This window comes from Gobio gobio, assembly GCF_949357685.1.
Source record: "Gobio gobio genome assembly, chromosome: 25".
NCBI lineage: Eukaryota > Metazoa > Chordata > Actinopteri > Cypriniformes > Gobionidae > Gobio > Gobio gobio.
The window spans coordinates 30,410,165-30,435,211 of NC_137121.1; the positions used below are offsets into that span (position 1 = coordinate 30,410,165).

A 25,047-nucleotide genomic window follows, 5' to 3' on the forward strand; every position below is an offset into this window, starting at 1 on the left:
CATAGTAGTTAAGGCCACCTAGTATAAAGTGGGTCCCAAAATGTAAATAGTTGTTTGCTAAAACTCCAACAAATCATATGGACTAGTTTTATGATACTTTTATGGTTCTTTGGTTTATTTCGGAGCTTGACAGACCCAGTTCCCATTTACTTCTAATAGGCTATATATGGGCAGAATATTCTTCACATATTCCCCTTTTATGTTCTACACCAGAAGAATTCATCACATTCATACAAGTTCATAACGACATAGTGACATAGCAACTTTAGTGCACTCTTTGTTTATGGAAACAGTGCCTTAACTTGGTTTATTTACTTAGTACGGATATTTTTGGGTGGTAACAGCTATTCTGTTTAACTCCTGGAGGATGACATCCTTGAGTGCCCGATGTTTGATGGGTAGTGTTAATCAACTCCCCCAAAGGTGCCCAACAGCGTTATGGTCAGGTGAAATACTGATACTGTTCCACTGAACGATTTTCACCTTGGGAGAATGTATAGAGTCATTGTCAAGAGTGTCAAACAATGCAGGGAATGAGAAGGTAGCATCTTCTGTTTCAAGATTTTGTATTACATCACACAATGTTGTGTGAATTCATGACGCCATTGATTAAGCACGACTCCCCCATTGCTTCAGAACTCCTATAGATCCCTATATAAGAACTTTACTACCACCGAACTTTACTGCCACACCGAACTTGATTCCCAACCCCGACTGCAAGTACTGTAAGTGTGTTTGCCATAATAAAGTATAAGAAGCAGATGAAGCAAAAAAACTAATTTAGAAAAGAACCCATGTGACTGATGATTAACTCACATTTCATGAAATGGGTGAAAAAGCAGGGCTTTTATGTAATGTTTCCTATCTAACGTAACTGCACCTAAATCAGTTCAACAAGTTATCGTAAACACTTACTATATGGAGGAGCTTTAGTACTTGCACAAATCTGTAAATAAATAAAGAGAAAAAGTATAACAAAGAGAAACTTAATTAATTTATGCAAACATAAAGATCCAAAACATGACTTTCTTTATTCTGTGGAGCACAAAAGGAGAATTTTATGAAACTCTTTTCCAGACAGCAACATCCACATATCACAAAACTTGACACATATGGTAACCGGAAAAACTGAACAAAAGGGCTTGGATGGAAAGGGGCTAAATTCTACATGTATGTTCCACAGTATAAAAAATGGCAACATGTTATGAATGACATGGCGGTGAGTAAATAATACAGAATTTTTCTTTTTTTTAAATGTTCCTTTAAAAAAGGTTTGACTGGATAAAACAGACTTACATTTTCTCAGAAGACAAGATCTCATATACAATGTGTTCAACATTGGTCTTCTTCGCTTCAGTCTAGAAAAAAAATTAAATACCATCAAAAATAAATATTTAGCTCTAGTTAATTAAGCTAACTATGTATAGAAAGTATTTATAAATTGCACCATTTACCTTTGCATATGCTGTTCTGTAATATTACTATACATACATAGCATTTATCTTTTAGGGACAATAAAGTGTTATATCTTATAAAGTGTTATACGATTTGTGTGCTTTCACACGTGATTCCTCTTTAAAAGCTCAGATCCTTTCTTGGTCCACTTAAGTAACAATGGCTCAGACCTGTTTGTGTTCATACTGTTGCTTTTTTTAAATCAACTGGTAAGATTATGATAGAACTATCAATTATGAGAGAACTATCAATTATTTGCTCCATTTACTATTGAACATGTACTATGTTAAGCATTTCATGCAAAAGTTTAATAAAATAATTAACACAAAAATATAAACAAGGCGTTCACAGTTGTGTCTCTCTCATAGAGTTTGGAAGTGGCTGGAATGACAGACAAGTGTGTTGTGAATAACTCAATTGGAGAGATCTGCCTACAGAAGCAGCCATGATGAACAGCCGATTTGTACAGAAGCATCTGATGACCAAAATAAATTGGAATTTACAAATGAAAAAATCATGTGATCCTGGAGTGATTTCACAATGTATGTTTTATAGAGAATCGTACCATTAGCTGAGCGCAAACCATACTCGGACCACCTCCCGAGATGGATGGTCTTGGTTTGTCTCGCTTTAAAGGGGTCTAAGATCATTTGTATCATGTTCCCAATTGTGAAAACCCCAATTTTTTGGAAATGTGAATACAGTACCTGTTTTTCTCTATTGATGGTGTTATCCTCCTCTTCTGAGCTGCGTTCGTCTTCTTCTGAATGCATATCCTCCAATTGTTGCACTTCTTCCAACACATTTCTGAAAAGAAATCAAAAAGCGTCCCCGATTTTAAAAGCATTTTAACATTTCTGTTCTTCCCGCCAGGGGCGTAGCTAAGGGGGGGAAAGTTAGGACGATTCTAAGGGCCCAAACACTTTTGGGGCCCCCAGAGATCGGTTTTATTAGTAGTAACAGTACTAGTAGTAATGTATTATAAATGTATAATCTACCAAAGAGTTACAAATACAAAAAAAAGATGGCGCATTTCCGGCAAAATCCAGCAAAACGCTTCACTCATGAACTGCTCACGCTCACCGGTATAAACTACGTTCATTCATATCCCACTCCGACATGAAATTTCTCTGTGCTATAATTGTTGCAGCCATTAAGGTATTTATTTTGATGTTTATGTTTAAATATTATAATGTTGTTTTTTATGTCTATGTTGTCAATCTGTCAATCTATGTCGATTATGAAAAGTGAACAGCATGAGATAGGACACATCATAAGATGAATGGAGTTGATCAGACATGATTGTGACCACTTCATTAAGTTTTGTTTTGTATAAATTGTATCTTAATTTTAATCAATGTTTCATCAGCCAATTGGGGCATTCTGGGTTGAGCAAGCGGAGCTTAATTGGTCAGTATTGTTAAATTTCAGACAAAGATTTTGGATAGCTACACTCAAAAAAATATTTTGGTCTAAATATAAGTTTTATGTATTTGAATTACATTACAATTTTCCATCCATTTGGACTAAATAGTTTTAACATAAACAAACAAATAAACTTAATGTGATTCATATTTGTCAGTCAAACGTAAATGAAATAGGTAAGTTTTATGTAATGGTACACAGAAAAATGCCCATGATAAATTAACACAGCCTGGTGCACACTACTGAGATAAAGTACCATTGAAGCAGTGTTCAAGTTAATGAGATAATTGAGTGATGATTGAGAATTAATGATGAACACCTGATGATAATGAGCAGAATCACTGACGGAAAGAGAAACACAAGAACTACAACTGACTTCAGCCATAGCCTTAGATGAAATCAACTGAAGATAAAAGAAGACATTAAATCTGAAGATCTTGGCAGAAGAGGATTAAACAACTCCACAAACAGCATTACCAGCTTCACGCATTATTAACCAGACTGACTTTATTTCTGTAATTTTCTGTTTATAGTTTTGTTTGAAGTCACCATGCTGGAGATCAGTGTCTGCTTTAGTTGGGCTCTTAACTCTCTAACTTTTTTCTCTAGCTCCTTTAACTGTGTGTTTATAAAGCACATTTGTTATGGCAAGGAAATCCAAGAGAATATCTGGTGATGTTGGCTATTTATATAGTGACATCGTGTGGCTAAATCACTGATCTCATTCGGAGTCTAATACTCTGGTTATTGTGGTACTGTGTTAATAGTTTTGTTTTATTCATAATAGTTGCCATGTGATTCTATACAGCACGAGTTACAGCACCGTTGTGGTATTCGAATAATATGCAGGATTTAAATCTATGGCATTGCTTAGATATACACAGACATCAAGAATCAATGTATGAATCTCAACAATGGTGACAATCAATTAAAATCTTCAAGCTGCAGTGCATGTTGGGTACCACCAATCAACCCCCCCATGTGTCCCAGCATGCATTGTGGCATGAATAAATTATGCATCTGAATTGACAAATTTTCTTTGATACTTACTAATTGCTTTTACTTTTGCTGTTTTTGTCGTGACATTTTAGTTGCTTGTTTTATGTTCAAAGTTGATCTGTTTATCTTAATTTTTTTTGATTGTCACCATTGTAGAGATTCAAACGCTGATTCATGATGTCTGTGTGTGTCTAAGTAATGCCGTAGATTAAAACCTTTTGTGCACTTTTTTTTTTTTTTATCTGGATATTATTCAATTAACACAACCATCCTGTATTTTGTGCTGCATAATCCCATGGCTAATATTATGAATACAACACAATTAATAACACATTACCTCTATAACCAGCAAATTAGCCTCTAAATTAGAGCAGTGATTCAGGCCAAAACAAATAGCCAACATCACCTGATAATATTTTCTCTTGGATTCCCTTGAAATAACAAATGTGCTTTATAAACACACAGTTAAAAAAATTAAGGGTCAAGAGCCCAACTAAAGCAGACACACATCTCCAGTATGGTGACTTCCATACTATGAAACTATTATTTTCATTAAAACAGAAATTACAGAAATAAAGTCAGTCTGGTTAGTAATGCGTGAAGCTGACAATGCTGTTTGTGAAGTTGTTTAATCCTCATCTACTGATATCTTCAGAGGTTTAATGTCTTCTTTTATCTTCAGTTGATTTCATCTAAGGCTGTGGCTGAAGTCAGTTGTAGTTCTTGTGTTTCTCTTTCCGTCAGTGATTCTGCTCATTATCATCAGGTGTTCATCATTAATTCTCAATCATCACTCAATTATCTCATTAACTTGAACACTGCTTCAATGGTACTTTATCTCAGTAGTGTGCACTAGGCTGTGTTAATTTATCATGGGCATTTTTCTGTGTACCATTACATAAAACGTACCTATTTCATTTACGTTTGACTGACAAATATGAATCACATTAAGTTTATTTGTTTGTTTATGTTAAAACTATGTAGTCCAATTGGATGGAAAATTGTAATGTAATTCAAATACATAAAACTTATATTTAGACCAAAATATTTTTTTGAGTGTAGGTTGGTGTGGTAGAGGGCCCAACATCAAATTCTTTCATAGGGCCCAAAATTGCTAGCGGCGCCCCTGCTTCCCACCATAATAGCTACAGAAGCAGAAGAGTCAATAGTAATGTTACGATGAATGTTGTATGAATTAGATGTTGGTCAAATGTAAAATGATTCAGCAACACTGAATACTTCAACCATTCTTTAAATTCCGTGTCAAAGTGGTGTCACATAAATCAAACTAAACTTCTTCACTTTGTATCGACCCAATATTTTGTTGGTGCTCTTAGCCAGGAAGTATTGCAATATAAACAAGAAAACAACCCTAAATCAAACTAGACTGCATGTAAAAATAGCCCTGGCTCATTTCCAGCTAAATCTGTTTGTTTTTGATATCGCTGATGTATTATCTAAATTAATTATCCTAAAAAAAATTACATTCAGAAATTCAGAAATTGCATAAGTGTCCAAATACTGTTTTGGGCCATTGTATTTTTTTAACCAAGACTAGGAGATGTATTATTATTATTATTATTATTATTATTATTATTATTATTATTATTATTATTATTATTATTATTATTGATTTATTTTAGAAATGTGTAAATTTGTTAATCAAAGTACAAATGTCTGTTTCTCCATAATGCCCGTAAACGTCAAGGATTTTTACTAAAACTTCAAAGCCTACAAACTAATTCAGTAAATTAGTTTGAAGTTCAATTAATTTTTACATAAATTCAAATTTGAACTGCAATTCTGCATTTTGTAAATCAAATACATTTTGCTACTTGAATTCAAATTCAGGAATAAAATTTCCTCATCTCAACTAATCAACTTTCTCAGTAATTATGCATGTCAAAGTTATCTATATTATATATAAGCACGGGCCTTGGGTCCACTTTGCTGCTTTAGTCCTAACCTTGATTAAACTCTCCTGCCTATAACTTTCTAGTGATTCTGAAGACCTTGATTAACTTGTTCAGTTGTGATTAGGGTTCTCGAGTTGAGAAGCCCTGATGTACAGTATTCCTTCATTTAAGCATTACAGCATTGACTTAACCTAGATTTAGTTTCTAGTCTGTGCTTTCTAGACAGAATATTAAAGTGACTTTACTAAAGTAAACAAAAATGTACTTTTAATATTGGTCATTTATCAGTTTATCTGTTTCAGCTAAAATTGTACCTTTTAAGAAACTGCTGCTTTTTGTTGTCTGCGTAGTGTTCAGGGAACACATCTGGAATTTCATAAATATCACCGTCCTCATACATGGTTGAGAGATTTTGGTAATTATTGGCATCCTGTGCCTTTGCAGTGCTGAAAGGAGGCAGGTTTTCATATTCTTGGATGTCTTCATATGCATGTTCAGATTCACCAGCATTCTCTAGATGTTTTGCAAGATCTTCATCTACACTCTGCTCAACTCCTAGTATATTCCCATCGAGGTGACCACTGGGCAGTGATGCCAGTTTATGAGGGCAGATTTCACACTGGCTTTCCTCTATATCCACTGACTGCTCATTTGTAACTGGAGTAAGATCAAGGGCCTGCCCACTCTTGACAGATAACTTGGGAACTTTTTTGGCAGGGTCAAGGTCCATGATCCTTAGAAAGGAGGTCTTCTTGAGGCCATCAGGTTTACGTATATCTGCTGAGGACAAGGACTTTGATTTAGGCTTGAGACTCAAGCCTGTCTTCTTGTTTGGCACATCACTTGTTTGGTTCTGATTGGAAATTTGTCTTTCAAATGCGAGAGGGGGATGTCCTTCAGTATTTTTTGCGTTGTGACCATAATTTCTCAGTGGATCTTTGAATGACAGAGTCTTTTTAAGGAGTCTATCTACTGAAATTTCTGTAGACCCAATGTTATCGTGCCTACGGCCATCAGGTCGAGGTTTCTGGGATGACTTCTTCAGATGGGTATTGCTTGATACCTCAGGAGATACATACATATTTTGTTCTTTATTTTCAGTCCCCGGTATACTAAATAGCTGCGTTTTATTTTGTTGCTGAGGGATCTTCTGGTGTGGGACAGGTGCTGATGTGCCCTGACTGTTACACTCTGTACATTTAAAGCTCTTTATGAGTGCCTGGGTCCCTTCGTTCTCTCTAGAATGTCTTACAGCATTGATGTTCATCTTGTTAGGACTTTCTCTCCATATTGGATCTGAATTGTTTACATCAACAGGTAAGACAGAAAACTCTGTCTTGGTAAGGCCCGCTGACTCCTGATGGATAACTTTGGGCTTATTTTTGCGCTGCAAGGGTATTGGTGCTGCTTTCTTAAGAGGCTTACTAGGGGACGGATTACCATGCACACAACTTGCAGTTTGCTGACATTTTAGAGGCTCTGGTGTTTGACCACTATCAACAGATGAATTAATGCTAGAGACAATGTTCTTTTGGTGTTTCCTGGTCGTTTGCCTCTCAGAACCACTCTGATGTGCCTTCAAAGGCTCCTTGTTCTGGATCTTGGATGTTCTCTGAGGTTTTTCAATTGGATGGAAATGGAAATTATTATTGGCCGAGTTGTGTCCAGAGATGCACTTTGACAAAATAGGTGTCACCAAATGCTTTTCTTCCTCTAGTGTTCTCAGCGGAGGTTTAGATGAACTCTTTCTGGGACTTTCGGTATTTCCTGCTTCACACGGATCAGGACTGTTCCCATGTTGATTAACATTGTTTTCCTTCGGTGAGCAATCAGCACATTTTCGGTCATTGCATACACAGATTGGAATCATGTAATCCCACTCTGGCTTGTTGTTCCCAGTGTGCATTCCATTTCTAAAATTTAGAACGCCAACATTATTTGTTGTGTCAGACTTTTGTTGTAAAAAGGGTTGATGGCCCTCCTTGGATGTGAGATGTTTTGAATTGAAAGGAGGAGGGTGTTTGAAAAGGCATGGTTTTGGTGCTACATCAGGCTTAACTTTACTTTTAACAGCTGGTGAGGTATGTTGGTAAACACACAACTTTGAAGTAGGTGGGCGTTCTGTTTGCACTGGTGCTGGGATAACCTTTGGTTTTGGAGCCAAAGGTGGTTTCTGATCACCCACTGAGGGAAAAAAAAAGCACACGGAGACATGAAAACAAGGAAAGAACACTCTGGTTGAAATACAGTTAGTATGCTTTGACCATTAAACCAAATTTTGTCCTTGAGACACATTTTGCTGTTTGTGTAATTGTACTTTTTAAATATCCTAATATAAAAAATTAATATCCTAATATAAATAAATTAAAATCTAGTGGAAGATTTAACACATTTTACAACAAAGAAGTTTTGCGACAGGAGAGTAATCATGACAAGAACAACAAAAACAAACTACAAATATATAGCAGGCAGAGCAGTGCAAAACAAAAGAAAATCCATGTGTATTTTTTTTTTTACCTGAAATGTAGTAAAATTTTCTGAACTTTTGTCAGTGATATAATATACAAATATTCTTTAAGTTGTTAACTTATACAATTAGGAAAAGTCATTCAGTAAATAAACTGATATATATATATTTTTTTTTATTTTTTTATTTTTTTATTTTTTATTTTTTTACCATAAGTCTTGGGGTCTGTCAGAACCCAAAACCGAAAGGATAAGGACTTGAAAGGCTACATGGAAACTCCCTGGCTTTAATGGAATTCAGCATGATTTATATAGCATATTCTACTATTTAACTTTGTTAAATCAACAAACTAAAGACCCATTCAAGACACCATTCATAGATGGTATAGTCTACACTCTTTAATCCAGTGAATATTTCTAAAGGTAGGCCACTTCTAGAGAAAACTTATTTGTAAAAACAAATATTGACATCTTATCCGTGTGACAAGTCAGTTTCTCTTTACTTTTGCCTTTAAAAAGCCAGTTCAACCAAGTATAAAATAAACGAACCTTGCAGTGGTGACTGAGATATATTTTTTCACAATTTGTCTTTTAAGTGATACAACTTCTATTAAAAATCCCTTAAAAGTAAACATCAGCTCACTAATAAAATAGTTGTAGTTGTGACTTATTATGAATTATCCATGTTAAAAAAAACTCTCACCTGCACGTTTCATGGCCCCACAATATTCACTTATTCTTGAGATATACGTGACCACGAGCAAATATCCTTTGTGCGTCTGTTTTCCCGGTATTCTGTCAATTTTCAGCGCTCAGCGTCCAAGGCGTTTTCAGTCCAGTTTAATGAGGAAAAGAGTGATCAAATTCCTTCAGAGGCTCAGAGAGGGCGGGTTTACACACGTGTATAGGCTATTATGGAACTAGTAAGTAATTCGAGTTTCAATAATCAGTTCCATTGTGTGCGTGTCGCTGTGTTGATCCGAGTTAACAGCGCTCATGGTAAAGTTACAGTTAATACAAAGGAAATTATGAATAAATTCCCTTTGTATCAACTGTAATAAACGAAACTCCTTTAGGCTACATCATTGTTTTCTGTGCGGACTGTGCTATCAATATCGGTAAAACAAAATAATTCTACTCACAAAACTAAATACGATTATCAATCACGTTCCAAATATAGTATAGGCTAGGCTATGAGTAGGCTAATAGGCTAAATGTGAGAAAATATTTAGCGTTTTAAATCTGGAGATAATTAACTGGATTGCAGCTTGTTTTATTAACCCCAAACTCCTTGTTAAAATTTTGCAAAAACATTTAAAGATGTCTTTTGAACCAGATTTACAAACCGATCTGAAATAATTCTTTCGTGTAAAATCTCGTCAGCAACACACTGATTCATTTTCTGACATTTTTTAACTGAGGGAACTGAGAGCTGAGGTGAATGTAGCCTATTGTGTGGTGTTTTCTGTATATGGTCTTATTTGGTAAGTTTAGAGCATGTAAGTACGAATGTCCCCATATGGAAAAGTTTTGCTAAAAACACCTGTGATTCTTATATGTTCTAACAGAATTTTGTAAGGGACATATATGGTGCAAAAAACACATACAAAAATTGCATAATATTAATGTATTTTGAATCATATATGTAATATATGCCCTACATACAAGTAAAGCCTTATAGATTTTTATGTAAAAACAGAGGAAAACAATGCTAATTTAATATGTGTAGCATATATTTCTTGAGACATGTATAAAACATGTGCAGTTTACCAATCAGTATAAGACTGTACTTAATAATGGCGCTGCTCTTATTTTGTCCCAAGTGGAACCCTATAATCAATTATGGTCATATAATGTGTCTCCACTCCAGTCCTGCAGACTTTTGCTCCAATCAGCTGTAAAACACCTGCCTGGAATTCCTGAAGGCCTTGATTAGCTGGTACAGGTGTATTTTATAAGGGTTGGAGGAGAACTCTGGGCTGCATTCCACTTCACTTTTAGACACGCACTTATGAACTTCCCAAAGCACTTCCCCTTGGGGGAATCCCTGCCGCCATTTTTAAGGGCGTTCCACTTCGTGAAGTGGACGAGTGAAGTTTATAAGGACAGACCCTCTTAAATTGTTTAATGCAGCATTCTATATGTCTATTTTACATATGAAGTAGACTTGCTCCCTCTGTGAAAATTGAGGGAGTGAGTCCACTTCATATGTACACTTCAGGCAGCTCCATATACCACAATGCAACACGATTGTGACGTCACAGCATATCACGTTTAATTCATCCCACCACAAACAACTCTATATTTTCATTATTTTTGAAAACAACCCAAAAACACCCATATACATGCTGCATTAAAGGGATAGTTAACTTTAACATGACAATTCTGTCATCCTTTACTCACCCTCAAGTTGTTTCAAACCTGTATGAATTTCTTTCTTCAGCTGAACACAAGGGAAGATATTTTGAAGAATGTCAGCAACCAAACAGTTAACTGGAGCCATTGACTTCCATAGTATTTTTTTTCCTACTATGGAAGTCAATGGCTCCAGTTAACTGTTTGGTTGCTGACATTCTTCAAAATATCTTCCCTTGTGTTCAGCTGAAGAAAGAAATTCATACAGGTTTGAAACAACTTGAGGGTGAGTAAAGGATGACTGTCATGTTAAAGTTAACTATTGCTTTAAACAATTTCATAAGGGGAAACCAATTTAATAAATAACAACTCCATAGTGGATTCCAAGTGATCAAGGGCTTAGGGCGTTCCAGTTCAGTCCATTGCGAAGGTTCCGCCAGTAGTGGGCACTCATGCAATGCAAGCAATGACGCACATCCGAGTGAACAAGACGGAGGGAAGTTCGCGAGTGAAGGGCAGAATAAAAACGACCTGGATGCAGCACAGGACAGTGGCCTTCCAGGAACTGAGTTTGACACCCCCATAGACTTTCAAGTTTAGATTAATGACAACATTACTACACACACAAGCACACATTTTAATTATAAAAGTATTTATTAAAGTCTATTCAACAAGATACAGTTCAATATTATTATACATGTATAGTGTTCATTGGTGAAAAAAAAAACTCTAAATTTTGTCACATACAATTTTTCAAAATGTTATTCTTATCACATATACAAAATAATATAATTATGCATGTACATATATAAAAAAAATTCTGCCAAATATATTCCAGCCAACCCCCTTCACTTCACTTTGTTCATTTGCAATAATATGTAGTGATTTGCTCACAAACAACAGGCCCAGCCTGTTCACAATTAATGTATATACACGGTCTCACAATGTCATTGCTGTCAACTGCTCTTTCAAATCCTGTAGGAAAATGAACAGTCCTCATAAAGGACAGTGCTATTTTGACAGTACATCCTCGAACCAGCTTCTGCACTGTACAATTTCCAAATTTGCCAACGGCATATAGGTGCTGTTGGTCATCATTGACACAGAGAAAGTGTGAAACCTTGAAAATACTACCATCTTTCAATGTCACAACAGAGTTGTTCCTTTTCCTTGTCTTTCTGTATGTTTGGCTGTGAATGACCTCTCCATTGACAACTATTCTGTTGTAGTACCTGCCAATAGGGGTCCCAGGTACATCTAGCAATGCATGCAATGCATTCATATCATTTTCAGACACCAGCCTAACCTTTGGAACTCCAAGTGCAGTCACCCTGTCATATCTAGCATAGTTCCTTACATGATGTTTACTGGAGGTCATTTCTGTGTAGAATGATTTCATTTCAGGTGAGACATCATCAGATGAGCAGGCCTTGGCTATGCGTGGCAATGCCCGAGACCATGCTACTCTTTTGCAAAGCTGCTGAGGCACTGCATTACTGCTTTTGACTTGCTTGAGCAAGTAGCCATTATAGCTCTCAAACATAAAAGCAGACTGGGCCCAGAGAGGACCCAAATTCGCAACACTCTTACTCAAATGCAGAAGGGAATGCACATTATAGGTCATCTGATCTTCGCCATACAAAGACTGAACTGATTTAACATAAAGCTCAAGAGCCTCATGAGCATGGTCAATGTCCTCTTGGCTAATGTCTGAACCTAGCAAAATGCTCACACCCTCCACAAGTAAAGCCCAGTGGCAAAGATACTTGTTTGGAAGTATCCCCTTCAGGACTGGCAAACTGTAATATAAAAGCCAGTTCTGCCATTCATGAGCTTTCCAAAACCTTCGCTCAACAATAGACCGTGGAGTTCGGGGGAAAATGCTTGGAGGTTTGATTGCTAAAAGATTTCCATCCACTCTTGCAGTGTTCAAACCAATATACCATGGTTTACTGTAGCTTTTGGAATCAAACCATAAAGTGGCCATATGCCGGCAAACCCCCAGCAACACACAATGCATGTAATCAGGGACCATGCCGTTGATCAGGTCAAAATTGGGCAAGTCCACAATTGGAGATGGCCCTTTTATGCCCAAAATGCTTCGTTCATTATTGGCAATCTCACCTATTTGCACAGTTGTGTCATGATCTCTAAGGTCTGGCATCTCCTCCAAACAAGGATACACTCGTACAGTCCCATTGCCTTTTCTCACTTGAACACCTGGATGAAGACAGTGCCCACACCCATACTCTCCATTAAACTGCTTGAAATTTTGCAGTAAAGGTCGTGCAACAGCATCACATATGGCACATAATGCATAGACCTTTGCCATTTTGATTGAGTGATCTACTGGATCTTGCCACTGAAGACCTGTTTGTCCAAGACTTTTGCATTCTTCCACAAAAGGTTTCAGGAAGCTAGTCATAAGTGGTTTTGATGACCCAAACCACAAGGCACATAGTATGACATTTTTATCTCTTTCCTCTGGGGGTACTTCATTAATAGAGCATAGTAATGGCCAAATGCTGAATTTAGATGACTGAAACACAGGCACTCCATCACAATTGAATGACAGGGAAAAGAAAGAATCACTAACTGATTTCAGATATTTGTACAACATCCCATCAGAAATATCTGATATTCCATTTCTGTCATGGTCATTGTAAATATTTGTAATGGGTTCATTCTCCAAAAGAGCTTTAAGTTGATCCCTCAAAGGTATACAAATAAAAAAATGACCTAACTCTAAACTTTGTCTCACAGTTTCGGTTGATGAGCAAATCTGACATTTTAATTCACTGTCCTTTGACATTGAAAGGCCAATGTAAGAGCTGCAAACACCACAATAGTGATGGTATTCTGATTTGTCTACATAATCTTTAAACGCCTTCTCTAACATGTACTTGCTACGTGGGATGCTTGCAGCATCCCCACTACATAACCGTAACAGCTTCAGCAAGTCCTCCATTAAAGTCCCTGTTACATTGTGCTTCAGGGAAAACGCCAGGATGTTCAGCCAACTGGTATCTGTGACATGGTCATTTGAGGGCCTTGAAGAGGCATGGTTTGATTGGTTGGTATTCTGTAAGAAATGGGAAATAATCAAAATATGAATGATCATAAGCAAAGTGTGTACCCAAAAAATATGTTACAGTTTAAATGTTAATATTCTTATTTTGCAACTAATCAACAATATGAGAAGATGTTTGGACTTTAATTCATTCCCTGGATATGAATCCATGATATCAACAATTACATTTTCACAAGTTGAAATGCTTATTCCACTAGTAACAATGGCAATTTTTGATATCAGGAACTACATTTCCTCAAGTAAATTAGCTAATTCTTCATATTAACTATGGCGTCATCACTCGCAGAAATACAAATTCTTGATTAGTTAAATGTCATCATATGCTGCCATTAAAAATCTATTTTTGATATCATGAATTAATTTCTTATTATTTGAAATTACACATAAGTTTCACATATCAGAAATATAATTCTTACTAGTAAAACCTTTATTTTTGTGGTAAATATAGATGTGGTTACTAGTGCAAATGTCTGTTCTTGATATCAGCAATTGAATTGCTACAAGTAAAAATGTAAATTTTTGATATCAATCATTCGATTGTCACTAGTGACAATGTTAATTTCTGACATCATAAATATGATTGTTACTAGTAAGAAAGCCATTTTAAATTACTCTCCTAATTATTGATATCAGAAATACATTTACAGATATCAATAATTCACATTTATACTAGTGAAAATGTAGTTCTTGATATCAGAAATGTATATTTTTACTAGTAACAAAATAAAGATTGATATAAAAATTCAGATTTTTACTAGTAAGATTTATATTTCTGATCTGTGAAATAGGAATTTCAACTAGTAAGAAATCAATTCTTGAAATCAACAACTGAATTGTAACGGCAGCATATGGTGACATTTTACTAATCAAGAAAGTGCATTTCTGCGAGTGATGGCGTCATTGTTAATATTAAGAATTAGCTAATTTACTTGAGGAAATGTAATTTCTGATATCAAAAATTGCCATTGTTACTAGTGTAAATCTAATTCCTGATTAGACCTGTCACGATTATGAAATTAGGCTGATCAATAATTGTCAAAAAATATTTGGAGTTATGCCAATTAATTGTTTTAGGGCTTTGTCATACATTATTGTGTGCTTCATTCATTAAAGGTGTAGTATGTAGGATTAAGAGCTATTGGTAAAAATAGGTACTGCAGTCCAAATTCAAAATATTGGAGGGAGTTGTTTGCCCCGCCCCCTCCTCCTCAGAATCGACACTCACGTAAATATAAAGCATCATCAACGATTCGTGCACAATATTATAAGAGTTCTGAAGCCATTCCATAGTTTAATGCGAGTACAGATTAATATTTCAGTCATTAAATTCAAATTCACGTCAATGCATGCTTCCTCCGCTGTGGCTGTCAGTCACTCTCCATTCAGCTTTAAACTGTGTCGCGTTCGGTTACCACAACAGTCAACACGATGAAACTCTCTCCAAGATTATTTATTGTTTCTGTTATTATGCTTGATCTGTAGATAGCGCTGTATGGTTTCTCATAAAAAGACTTTATCTTGCTTGCGTTTATTTCTGTAAATTGTGTTACTTTCTACCGGGTGTCTGTTAGATCACAACACGGGACTAGTTATTGTATTGTTCTTCACACACAGTAACTGAAATGTTAAACTGTTAAAATAAACGGCTTATAAGAATACTGCATAGATACACTACGCATCTATATATATCGCTGTGAGCATGTGACTCTGTGTTGCTTCAAGCGCATCATCCTGCACACGGAATGGCCATACATGCTTTGTGCCGCTCTATATTATAATACTTTTGCGCTATGAAAGATTATTAATAGCCTTTCTTGTTCTGCCCTATCTATAATATGTTGCTGCCTCGTTAAAAAGATGCACTATTCATTTAAAATAAATGTAATTTCTTAGTATATAGGCCCTATTTCTATAAATATATTTACTTCTTTTCATGAATATATTTTGTGTAACATTTTACCAGATTTACAGCTACACTTATTCACTTTTGTGGTTTCCTTTATTTTTTCCCCACTAAATGTTTAGATTTTATACAATTATTGTGCACTCATGATTTTGTAACTTTTGCTGCTGAATTATTCACTAATCTAATTTATTCACCATCTATAGTAGTAGGCTATTTTGTCATTGATTGTGATTGTATATATTTTTGTTATTTGTTGTTTTTCTTTATAATGAAGTTGTCTGTATTTAGTTGATTGTGTTAAACTCACAAAAGAGTGATTTTTAATTCAACACACTAAGGTTTAGAAATTCTACATATAATTTTAAACAAAACTGCATTGGTATCGGATCGTTTAGTATCGGTATCTACCGACACTCAGAATTTTTAATATCGGATCGGATCGGTTGTGAAAAAATGGTATCGGTGCATCCCTTGTAAAAGTACAGTTAACACCTTTAAATATTAAAGAAATGTGTTAATTTCTGTACATAACAAACAATCACAACAATCACAATCCCAACAGTAAGAACTAATGTTCTTTTTTATTTTGGTGAACACAATCCAGAATCCACTAAATACACACTGTCATTATACAGAAAAACATCATATTAATAAAAAATATATAATCATAAGTTATGAGAATTTTTTAACCAAGTAAGAAAAAATTCTGCAGCTAAAATTAATTCTTGAAAAAATGTGCAGAAATGTGCAGAAAAAATGTGCAGAGTCATTTTATAAAATGTAAACATGTTAATTAAAACAAATTACTATTTGTATTCTTATAAAATACATTCATGTGTTCATACATTCAACAATTTTTATATGTATATAAAAATGTAAAGAATGCTTCAAAACAGGCACGAACGACTTATGTGCATCTCGGGAGTAGAACGATGTGCTTAAAGTGCACATTGAAAAGTTAACGGCACAAACAGAAGAGATGTTGAGCGCACAAATCACAGTGTATTGTATGTCTGTCCAACCGTTTATTGATTATTTGTTTCTTTACAGTTTTAAATTATAGTGTGTTTGATGCCATTTCATAGTCATTGTGTTGTGCAATCTAACAGACACCTGGTAGCGAGTACGACATTGTTTGGAAACAGCTATACATTTATTAATAAACTCTGTCATTTTATGCAAATTATCAGCCCTTTAGCTACAGATCAAGTATTATAATGGGAATCTATGATATTGGAGAGTTTTATCCTGCTGCCTGACGTAACCGGATGAGGCGTCCTGTTTGAATACTGAATGGAGAGTGATTGGCAGTGGACGGAATACGAGTTTCTGTCAACTTTAATTTAATAATGTAAATATTCTTCTGTTCCTCAAATTAAGCTATGAAATGACTTTGAATATATTGCGCAAAAACATGATTGGAGTTTATCTATGTAGTTTGGTCCATAACTCCCCCTTGTGCCGTAGACCTATAAAAAAGCAGTATTGAAACAAACGTAATTAGATCAAATTCATGATTAGACGTTATGTAATTATTGCAACAGGCCTATTCCTGAAAAATCAAAAATCGCCATTGTTACTAGTAAAAATCTAATTAATGATATCAATAATTAGCATTTGAACTAGTGAAAATGTAATTACTGTATCAAGAATTTATATCCTGTGACTGATTAAAAGTCAAAACGGCTTGCCATATCAATACTGCATTAGGCTATGTACTGATTTAAGCATCTGATCTCAAATTCTGTTTTTCGTTACACATTAAGGGATAATTGTTAAACACATGTACGTGTCACAATGTAAATCAAAATTACATACAACATTCCAGATTTACTTATATTCTGGGGTAAATTTCTCATTTACCTGTACTTCTGATGAGGTCCCCTCTTCAGCAGTTTCTGGTGAATTTGACACAGGGCTGTCATCCTTAAAAAAAAACGTTATATATATATATATATATATATATATATATATATATATATATATATATATATATATATATATATATATATATAATTTTATCTATCAATAGCAAACATAGCAATAAAAACTTGTATAAATTGAACTAAAATAGAAATAGGTCATGTTTACCTGTATTCCTTTGGATATAGGCTGCCCTGTCCACAGTGGTAGATTAACCTGCATGAGGGGACAAAATACACTAATAAATGTGAATGCGAAAGACAATGTTATTTAAGAAATACAGATTAAAGTATTAATAGTTGGTTCTATCCAAGGGAACAAATCTTACATTAGTGTCTGGTGATTGTGACTGTTCTTTCCTTTTGGGGAGGTGTGACATATCCTAAAAGAAGGCAATATGTCAATTCATAAAAATCAAAACAATAGCATTTGGTCATTCTCAGTATCCAAATGCCTTACTGACAGCTGAAGGACTTTTTAAGTAAACTTTTCCTCACCTGTTTTTCTATGGATGATGACTCTCTTGTGGTCTCTGGTTGTAATTGTATATTGTCCTAAAAGAAGGGACAATATTATTCAATTATGTAAAAGATAAAGCAATAGGACTATCCCTTACGAAAATGAAATATATTTCCCTATATATTAATGATTACTATATTAAATTATATAATGGTATATTTGAAAATATACAGAATAATATATATATATTGAAACATAAGGAATATATTCAATATATTCACTAATATAATGTATGTAATTTTATTTTGAGTAATACACGTCCTAATATATAGATGTACTGTATATGTAATCACATATGGCAATACATGTGTATATATTGCAGATGTATTTACCCATGCAGTATGAACACACACAGAAAAATATGAAAATTACATGCAGTACTATTTTTATCTTCTTTTCAAAATATTGTATATACATGTTCAATGCATATCTTGCAGTAATTGAAAAAAAATAATAATAATGTTATATATTTACTCCAAAAATGTCAACATGGAGGCCTATATCTGTGGGGGTGGGTTCTTCAGTCCCCTTTGGTGAGTGTGAAACATCATCCTAAAACAGGGCAAAAAGGAAATATACGAGAGAGAGAGAGAGAGAGAGAGAGAGAGAGAGAGAGAGAGAGAGAGAGAGAGAGAGAGAGAGAGAGAGAGAGAGAGAGAGAGAGAGAGAGAGAGAGAGAGAGAGAGAGAGAGAGAGAGAGAGAGAGAGAGAGAGAGAGAGAGAACAGAAGTAAATTTAAATGTGATTAAAGTTGACTACTTTGTTTTCAAAAATATGATGATGTCTATAACGTTACTTTGGCAAGTTAATCAGATGTTTTGTAAGTTTTCATATTGTTGGTTTGAATATATTAAAACAGTAGTTTGTAGGCCTACAGTAATGCAATTACACTATTGAAGATGTAATTACTAACTAGTAATTAACACTGCTTAGGACTTACATCATAAGTGGCACTCAGGAAAGTTTCCTCTTCCAAGTCCTGTACATATTTTTCAATTTTCCTGTACAATTTCAGACACAACGTTATGAGATATAGCTTTACAACTCAAGACTACTTTAGCATTTGTCTATAGAGCAGTGTTTCTCACCCTTTTTTGACTCACAAGTCACACCCCCTAGGAATGATCATCAGAATAACTACTGTTCACAATCCACCCCAGCATCTGTATGCCCCTTTCACTTTTTGCTTACAGACAGAATAAATGACATTTTAGCATTGCTGCTGTGCTAATACTTATATTAGTGTTTTGACTTTTTCTGAGAAGCCCTCTCCAAAGGTTGCGGAGGCTTTTACTGTACCAGCGCATATTTTCAAATGTGTTATCCTGTTACAGATATCCATAAACAATGCACAGCTATGGAACAACATAGCCACAGAAGACTATTTTACTTTTTTTTTCACACAAACTGGCGACCACCAGAAGTTATCTAGTGACCCAAGTGAGACCCCCGTCCTTACCTTTTTTTCCACCTGCTCCGCGTACGACGAGGAATCTCTCTTTCTTCTCCTTGGCAAGTGTGGAAGCAATACGATTTTCGTTTCAGCATTTCGTTATTTAAAAGTAGTATTCGTCATCTGTTATACCTGCTACATGTAGGCAAGTAGTAGACGACGTTAGGTCCATGAATAAGGGACTGTAAAATACGCCGCTTAATTGATATTTGAACTGCTTTGCGGGATCCAATGGAAAGCCAGATCACTGGCTCATTTGCATCCATAGCGGTGACGGACCGTTGCTTTCAGAGTGGATGAGGATCGCTTCTCCTGTAACATCACTACGAGCTGAGGTAGGAAGAATTTACACGTGTTGTAATTATACTCAGCTACTGGTGTTGATTCAGTGTAGTGTATTTAACAATGTATAAGCAAAGTAGTTGGTTTGTTCAAATGTTTTAATGTTAGTCTATCAGACAACAGTTAAGTTAGTTTGCTAGCAGTTAAGTTATTAACTGAGCCTTATCCAGGAATTATTTGCAACAGCGTTGATCTGGCCATTGCTTTGTGTATTTGGGTAACGTTAGCTGGATTCATTTTCTTTTCGTTTAATGTTGTATTGGTATTAATATTGTTCACATAAATGGCAAATGGCATCTATGGGCTGTCAAGCTGTTTTTTTAAAGCCAATTAATTACACTCTAGGTCTGGTGTGGTGCGTTAATATAAGATACAATTTTGATAGTTAAATATTTTCATTGCGTTATTTTTTCTTAAACAAAATACGATTAACGGTTAAAGCGGCAGCCCTAATTATCGCTCTGCAGCTGACTTGCATTCAGCTGGCACATGTAACGTTAGCTGTCTTAGCATTAGGGCCTATGTCTGTGTCTGGCAGCTGGCATGAACTATTGCAAAGCAAAAATTATAGCACTACAATCAGACTCACACAAAAAAATTGAAATCTAGTGAAACAGCCTTAAGCCTTAATTGACTGAAAGCCACCCTCTTTTCATTTCCAAGGTGTGATGACAAAGTTTGCTGTGGTCCAGTGGGTCAGTGGGGAGGATGCTGGGATGTATAGTGAGGTGAAAACCGATGCCATACGTAAATATGATGACACCAAAATCAACGACGATGGATACCCGCAAACTGACTATTCAGCTGCTGTGGAATGGCAGAAAGGGAAAAGGCCAAAACATGGCTGGCCAGTGTACGCTGCATTTATCAAGTTTGTGAGCAGTAAGTAGTAGATCTATCTAATGCATTCTGTTTTTACAATGTCAGGTCCAATACATAATGTTAATCTATTGTGATGTGTGAAGTTGTTTTGACAGTTGTTTTCTACTTCAACATAATATGCACAATAATTCTTAAGTACAATACATGTAAAATATTGTTGTTTATTGCTGTAAAGTGCATTAAACAGAACTGTCCTCCAACTTTTAACAATTTTTCAGACAATCGATTTCAGACTAACGCTAAGATAAAGGAATACCTACGGTTGGAGTCTGATGAAAATTACAAGCCATTGCCTAAGAAAAGGGCTTCAGTCCCGCCATCAAGATATACAGATTCAGATGAAACTGATGTTGAGAATACACTGGTAAGACCGTTTATGTTCCACTGTCACTGAAATAGTTTCATGCATATAATCACACCCCATTTACTTAAAGGGTTAGTTCACCCAAAAATGAAAAAGATTTATTCCCCCCCCACACAGATTCAGATGAAACTGATGTTGAGAATACACTGGTAAGACTGTTTATGTCGTCCCCCCCCCTCATGCCGTTCCACACCCCTAAGACCTTTGTTCATCTTCAGACACAAATTAAGATATTAGTGTTGAAATCCAAAGGTTCAGTGAGGCCTGCATAGCCAGCATTGACATTTCCTCTCTCAAGATCCATTAATTTACTAAAACCATAATTAAATGAGTTCATGTGAGTACAGTGGTTCAATATTAATATTATAAAGTCACGAGAATATTGTTTGAATATTTAATGATTCGACTTGCTGATCCGATACGCTCTGAAGCAGTGTTTTGAAATAGTTTATACCTATATATAAATCGTTATTTAGTTTTTTTTTTTTTTGCTGCACCAAAAATATTCTTGTCGCTTTATAATATTAATATTGAACCACTGTACTCACAGGAACTGATTTAATTATGTTTTTAGTACATTACTGGCTCTTGACAGATGAAATGTCATTGCTGGCTATGCAGGCCTCACTGAGCCTTCAGATTTCAACACTAATATCTTCATTTGTGTCTGAGGATGAACGAAGGTCTCGGGGTGTGGAACGGCATGAGGGGGAGGAATAAATTACATTATTTAAATTTTTGGGTGAACTAACCCTTTAAGTACCAAGTGACATATTAAAAGATCTCGGTAACACTTTATAATAACATTCAGTTGTAAGTTTTCCTATAGCTCAAACAGTAGAGCATGGCATTAACAATGCCAAGGTCATGGGTTCGATTCCCAGGGAAAGTAAGAACTGACAAAATTAAAGTGTGTACCTTGAATGCAATCTAAGTCGCTTTGGATAAAAGCGTCTGATAAATGTAAATGTAAGTCATTTATAAGTGATTAGATAATGATGAACTAATAATTTACAAAACATAAATGATTATTCACAATTGATATTCTAACATTTTATGTATATTTTGTAAATTCCGTTACCAAGTGACATAATAAAAGATCTCGTTCAGTTGTAAGTAATTTACAAGTAAATGATTAACTAATAATTTATGAAACATGACTATGCGTTCGTAAATTATTAATAATTGATATGTTAATTATTTTACATATATTTAGTAGATTAAGTTATAAGTAATTTGCAATTGATTAGGTAATGATGAACTAATAATTTACAAAACATGACTATGCATTTCATAAATGTTAATAAATTGTTACTTTTTTGTGTTTTGTAGATTCAGTTATACATTATTTACAAGTATTAGGTAATGATAAAGTAACCATTTACAAATCATAACTCTACGTTCATAAATGATTAAGTAATATGCTAACATTAAAAAAAATAGTATATCATAAAATAATCAAACAGATCCTTTGTAAATGGTTAAGTTAATAGTTAATATATTATTAATCACTGAAATGTCAGCGTACCATTATCTCAATAAACAATTGTTAATCATGAACAAATGATGATCAAACCATTAGTAAATGATGAGTATATAATTTGATGCATCATTAAAGTTGTAAGCTAGTCTGTTAAATCAGGGGTCCCTAGACTCCGTCCTGGAGGGCCGCTGTCCTGCAGAGTTTAGCTCCAACCCCAAATAAACACACCTGAACCAGCTAATCAATGTCTTACTAGGTCCTATAAAGGCATTGATTAGCTGGTTCAGGTGTGTTTGATTGGGGTTGGAGCTAAACTCTGCAGGACAGCGGCCCTCCAGGACGGAGTTTGGGGACCCATGTGTTAAAGGAACACTCCACCATTTTTAGAAGTAGGGCTTATTTAACTTCTTTCTTACATTTAGATATGTGGGCAAATGCATTTTTGTCTCAGTGCATGCATTGTTTTAGTTTGACAGGGTCGCCGCTAGCTTAGCTTAGCATAATGAATGGAATCCTATGTTGCCAGCTAGCATGATCGCTCAACAGCCGAAGGACTTCCCCATAATATAGTCCCAAGTCAATATCTGCCTAGGAAATCGCCTAGTCTTAATCTGCATCGCTATTTGTAGATTGTAGATCTTTCTCATCCGTTACAAATGCGTCCCCTGATTCCTACAACAAATGTACATGTGAAATTTCAATTCTGCTATTCCTCACCTGTTGCAATAGAAATGTATAAATAGGTAATTCATCTAATTACTGGAAGCATTTAACTCCTATTCGTCACATAACCCAATCCCTTTCCTAAACCTAATGTTACCCGTTTGTGTATTATAAAAAAAAATGCTTTTGGCAGTTTGACGCGATCCGAACTGCTGAAATCACGTGACATTTGCGACCCGAATCATTGAACGATTCACTGATTCAAGAACCGTTTGAATCTTTTTGGAGGAACGCGGAAGAGAACACAATGCTGAGTAAAGTGATAGTTTTTGATATTTTTGGACCAAAATGTATTTTCGAGGCTTCAAGAGATTCTAATTAACATCATAATTAACTAATCAATTGTAAATTACTTATAACTGAATCTACAAAACATAAAATAAAATAATAAACATATCACTCATTAATCATTTATGAACGCATAGTCATGTTTCATAAATGATTAGTTAATAATTTACTAATCACTTGAAATTACTTGTAAAGGAATTTACAAAACATAACATGTTAGCATATCACTTGAAAATAATTTATGAATGTTTTGTAAATCGTTAGTTCATCATTAACAAACCACTAATAAATGACTTACAACTGAACGTTATTATAAAGTGTTACCATTTTAATATTCATAAATAGGAATTCATACACATTTGTACATCTGTAAAGTTGTTCATACATAAATAATTTACTTTCTGGTGCTGTTAATATTGTATGTTTCCGTGGATGAAAAGTCAAGTACATGAATATGTCTTAGAACCATACTCTATGTAAAAATACACATGTATTATTTTGAAATCATGTTGCAGAATAAGTACTAAACAAACCAACAAAAAAAGCTTTATATGTCCTTACTATATGTTAAGTTAATCATTAATTACTAGTGTGTTTGTGCTTAACTAATGCATAATTCTAGATCCTTTAGATAAAGTGTTACCAGAACTATTTTGAGATCATCCCTCTCCTTCCCCCTTCAGGTTCTGTCATGTAGCATCCTATACTGTACAGTGTACAGTCATTTTATGTCAGTCTGTTTACATTTATAGAGGTGAGAACAGAAATATCTAAGACAAATAATACATATAATCTCCATCTCTTGTTTGTTGTTCCTTGACAGACCCAAAAGAAAAAGACAGTGATTCCCAAACCACAGAGAAATGTTGCCCAAAAGGTTGTTGATGAGTATCAAGCAACAACCTTGACAGAGAATCAGAAGAAGTTGAAAGAAATGGAGCTGGAAAACGAAAAATTGAGAAACGACAATGAAAAATTAAGAAACATGCTAATTAGAGGTATGTATTAAAGTTATGTTCCTGTTGGGGTGAATCAGCAATCAGCTATGAAATTGTTTGGTGGTTTACTTTTTTTTTTTACTGTCTTTGCACTTTAGAGTAAATTAATGTGGAAATTCCATTATGTTTGAATATTATTATTTAACTTGGTATGTAAAGTTGAAACATAGAATGTAATTATTGGTAATGATAATAATTATTGGTTATTATAAGGTAAATGAAAGAAACCTGAATCTTATTCAACCACTGTCGCATCTTGCATTACATGGCTTTGTAAAACGCATCATTAACATTGAATTCATCAGCTTTAATGACCATATGTACACATCGGAGGTAGTTCAGTAGGTAGATAGGTATAAGAGATTGCTTTATCATATCGTATTGTTATATTTTTGTTGTTAGAGCTACCAAATATGATTAATGAAGTGAAGATGGCCCTGAAGTCTCATTGTTCATCAA

At 34.9% G+C, this 25,047-nt stretch overlaps 2 protein-coding genes across 2 annotated transcripts in view; one reads left to right on the plus strand and one right to left on the minus strand.

The window, feature by feature from the left end:
* Nucleotides 1-9,118, minus strand: part of LOC307121194 (FYVE, RhoGEF and PH domain-containing protein 6-like) — a 41,377-nt gene extending 32,259 nt beyond the window's left edge. The window contains exons 1-5 of the mRNA XM_079808686.1: nt 8,965-9,118; nt 6,110-7,979; nt 2,163-2,262; nt 1,297-1,358; nt 916-946 (exon numbers count right to left, since the gene is read on the minus strand). Of these exons, the coding sequence (XP_079664812.1) occupies nt 916-946; nt 1,297-1,358; nt 2,163-2,262; nt 6,110-7,979; nt 8,965-8,977 (2,076 nt within the window). The 5' untranslated portion in view covers nt 8,978-9,118. The remainder of the gene's footprint in view (nt 1-915; nt 947-1,296; nt 1,359-2,162; nt 2,263-6,109; nt 7,980-8,964) is intronic.
* LOC307121195 (mixed lineage kinase domain-like protein) overlaps nt 7,982-25,047 on the plus strand; it is a 64,054-nt gene continuing 46,988 nt past the window's right edge. The window contains exon 1 of the mRNA XM_079808687.1: nt 7,982-8,043. The gene's annotated coding sequence lies outside the window, so the exon portion shown is untranslated. The remainder of the gene's footprint in view (nt 8,044-25,047) is intronic.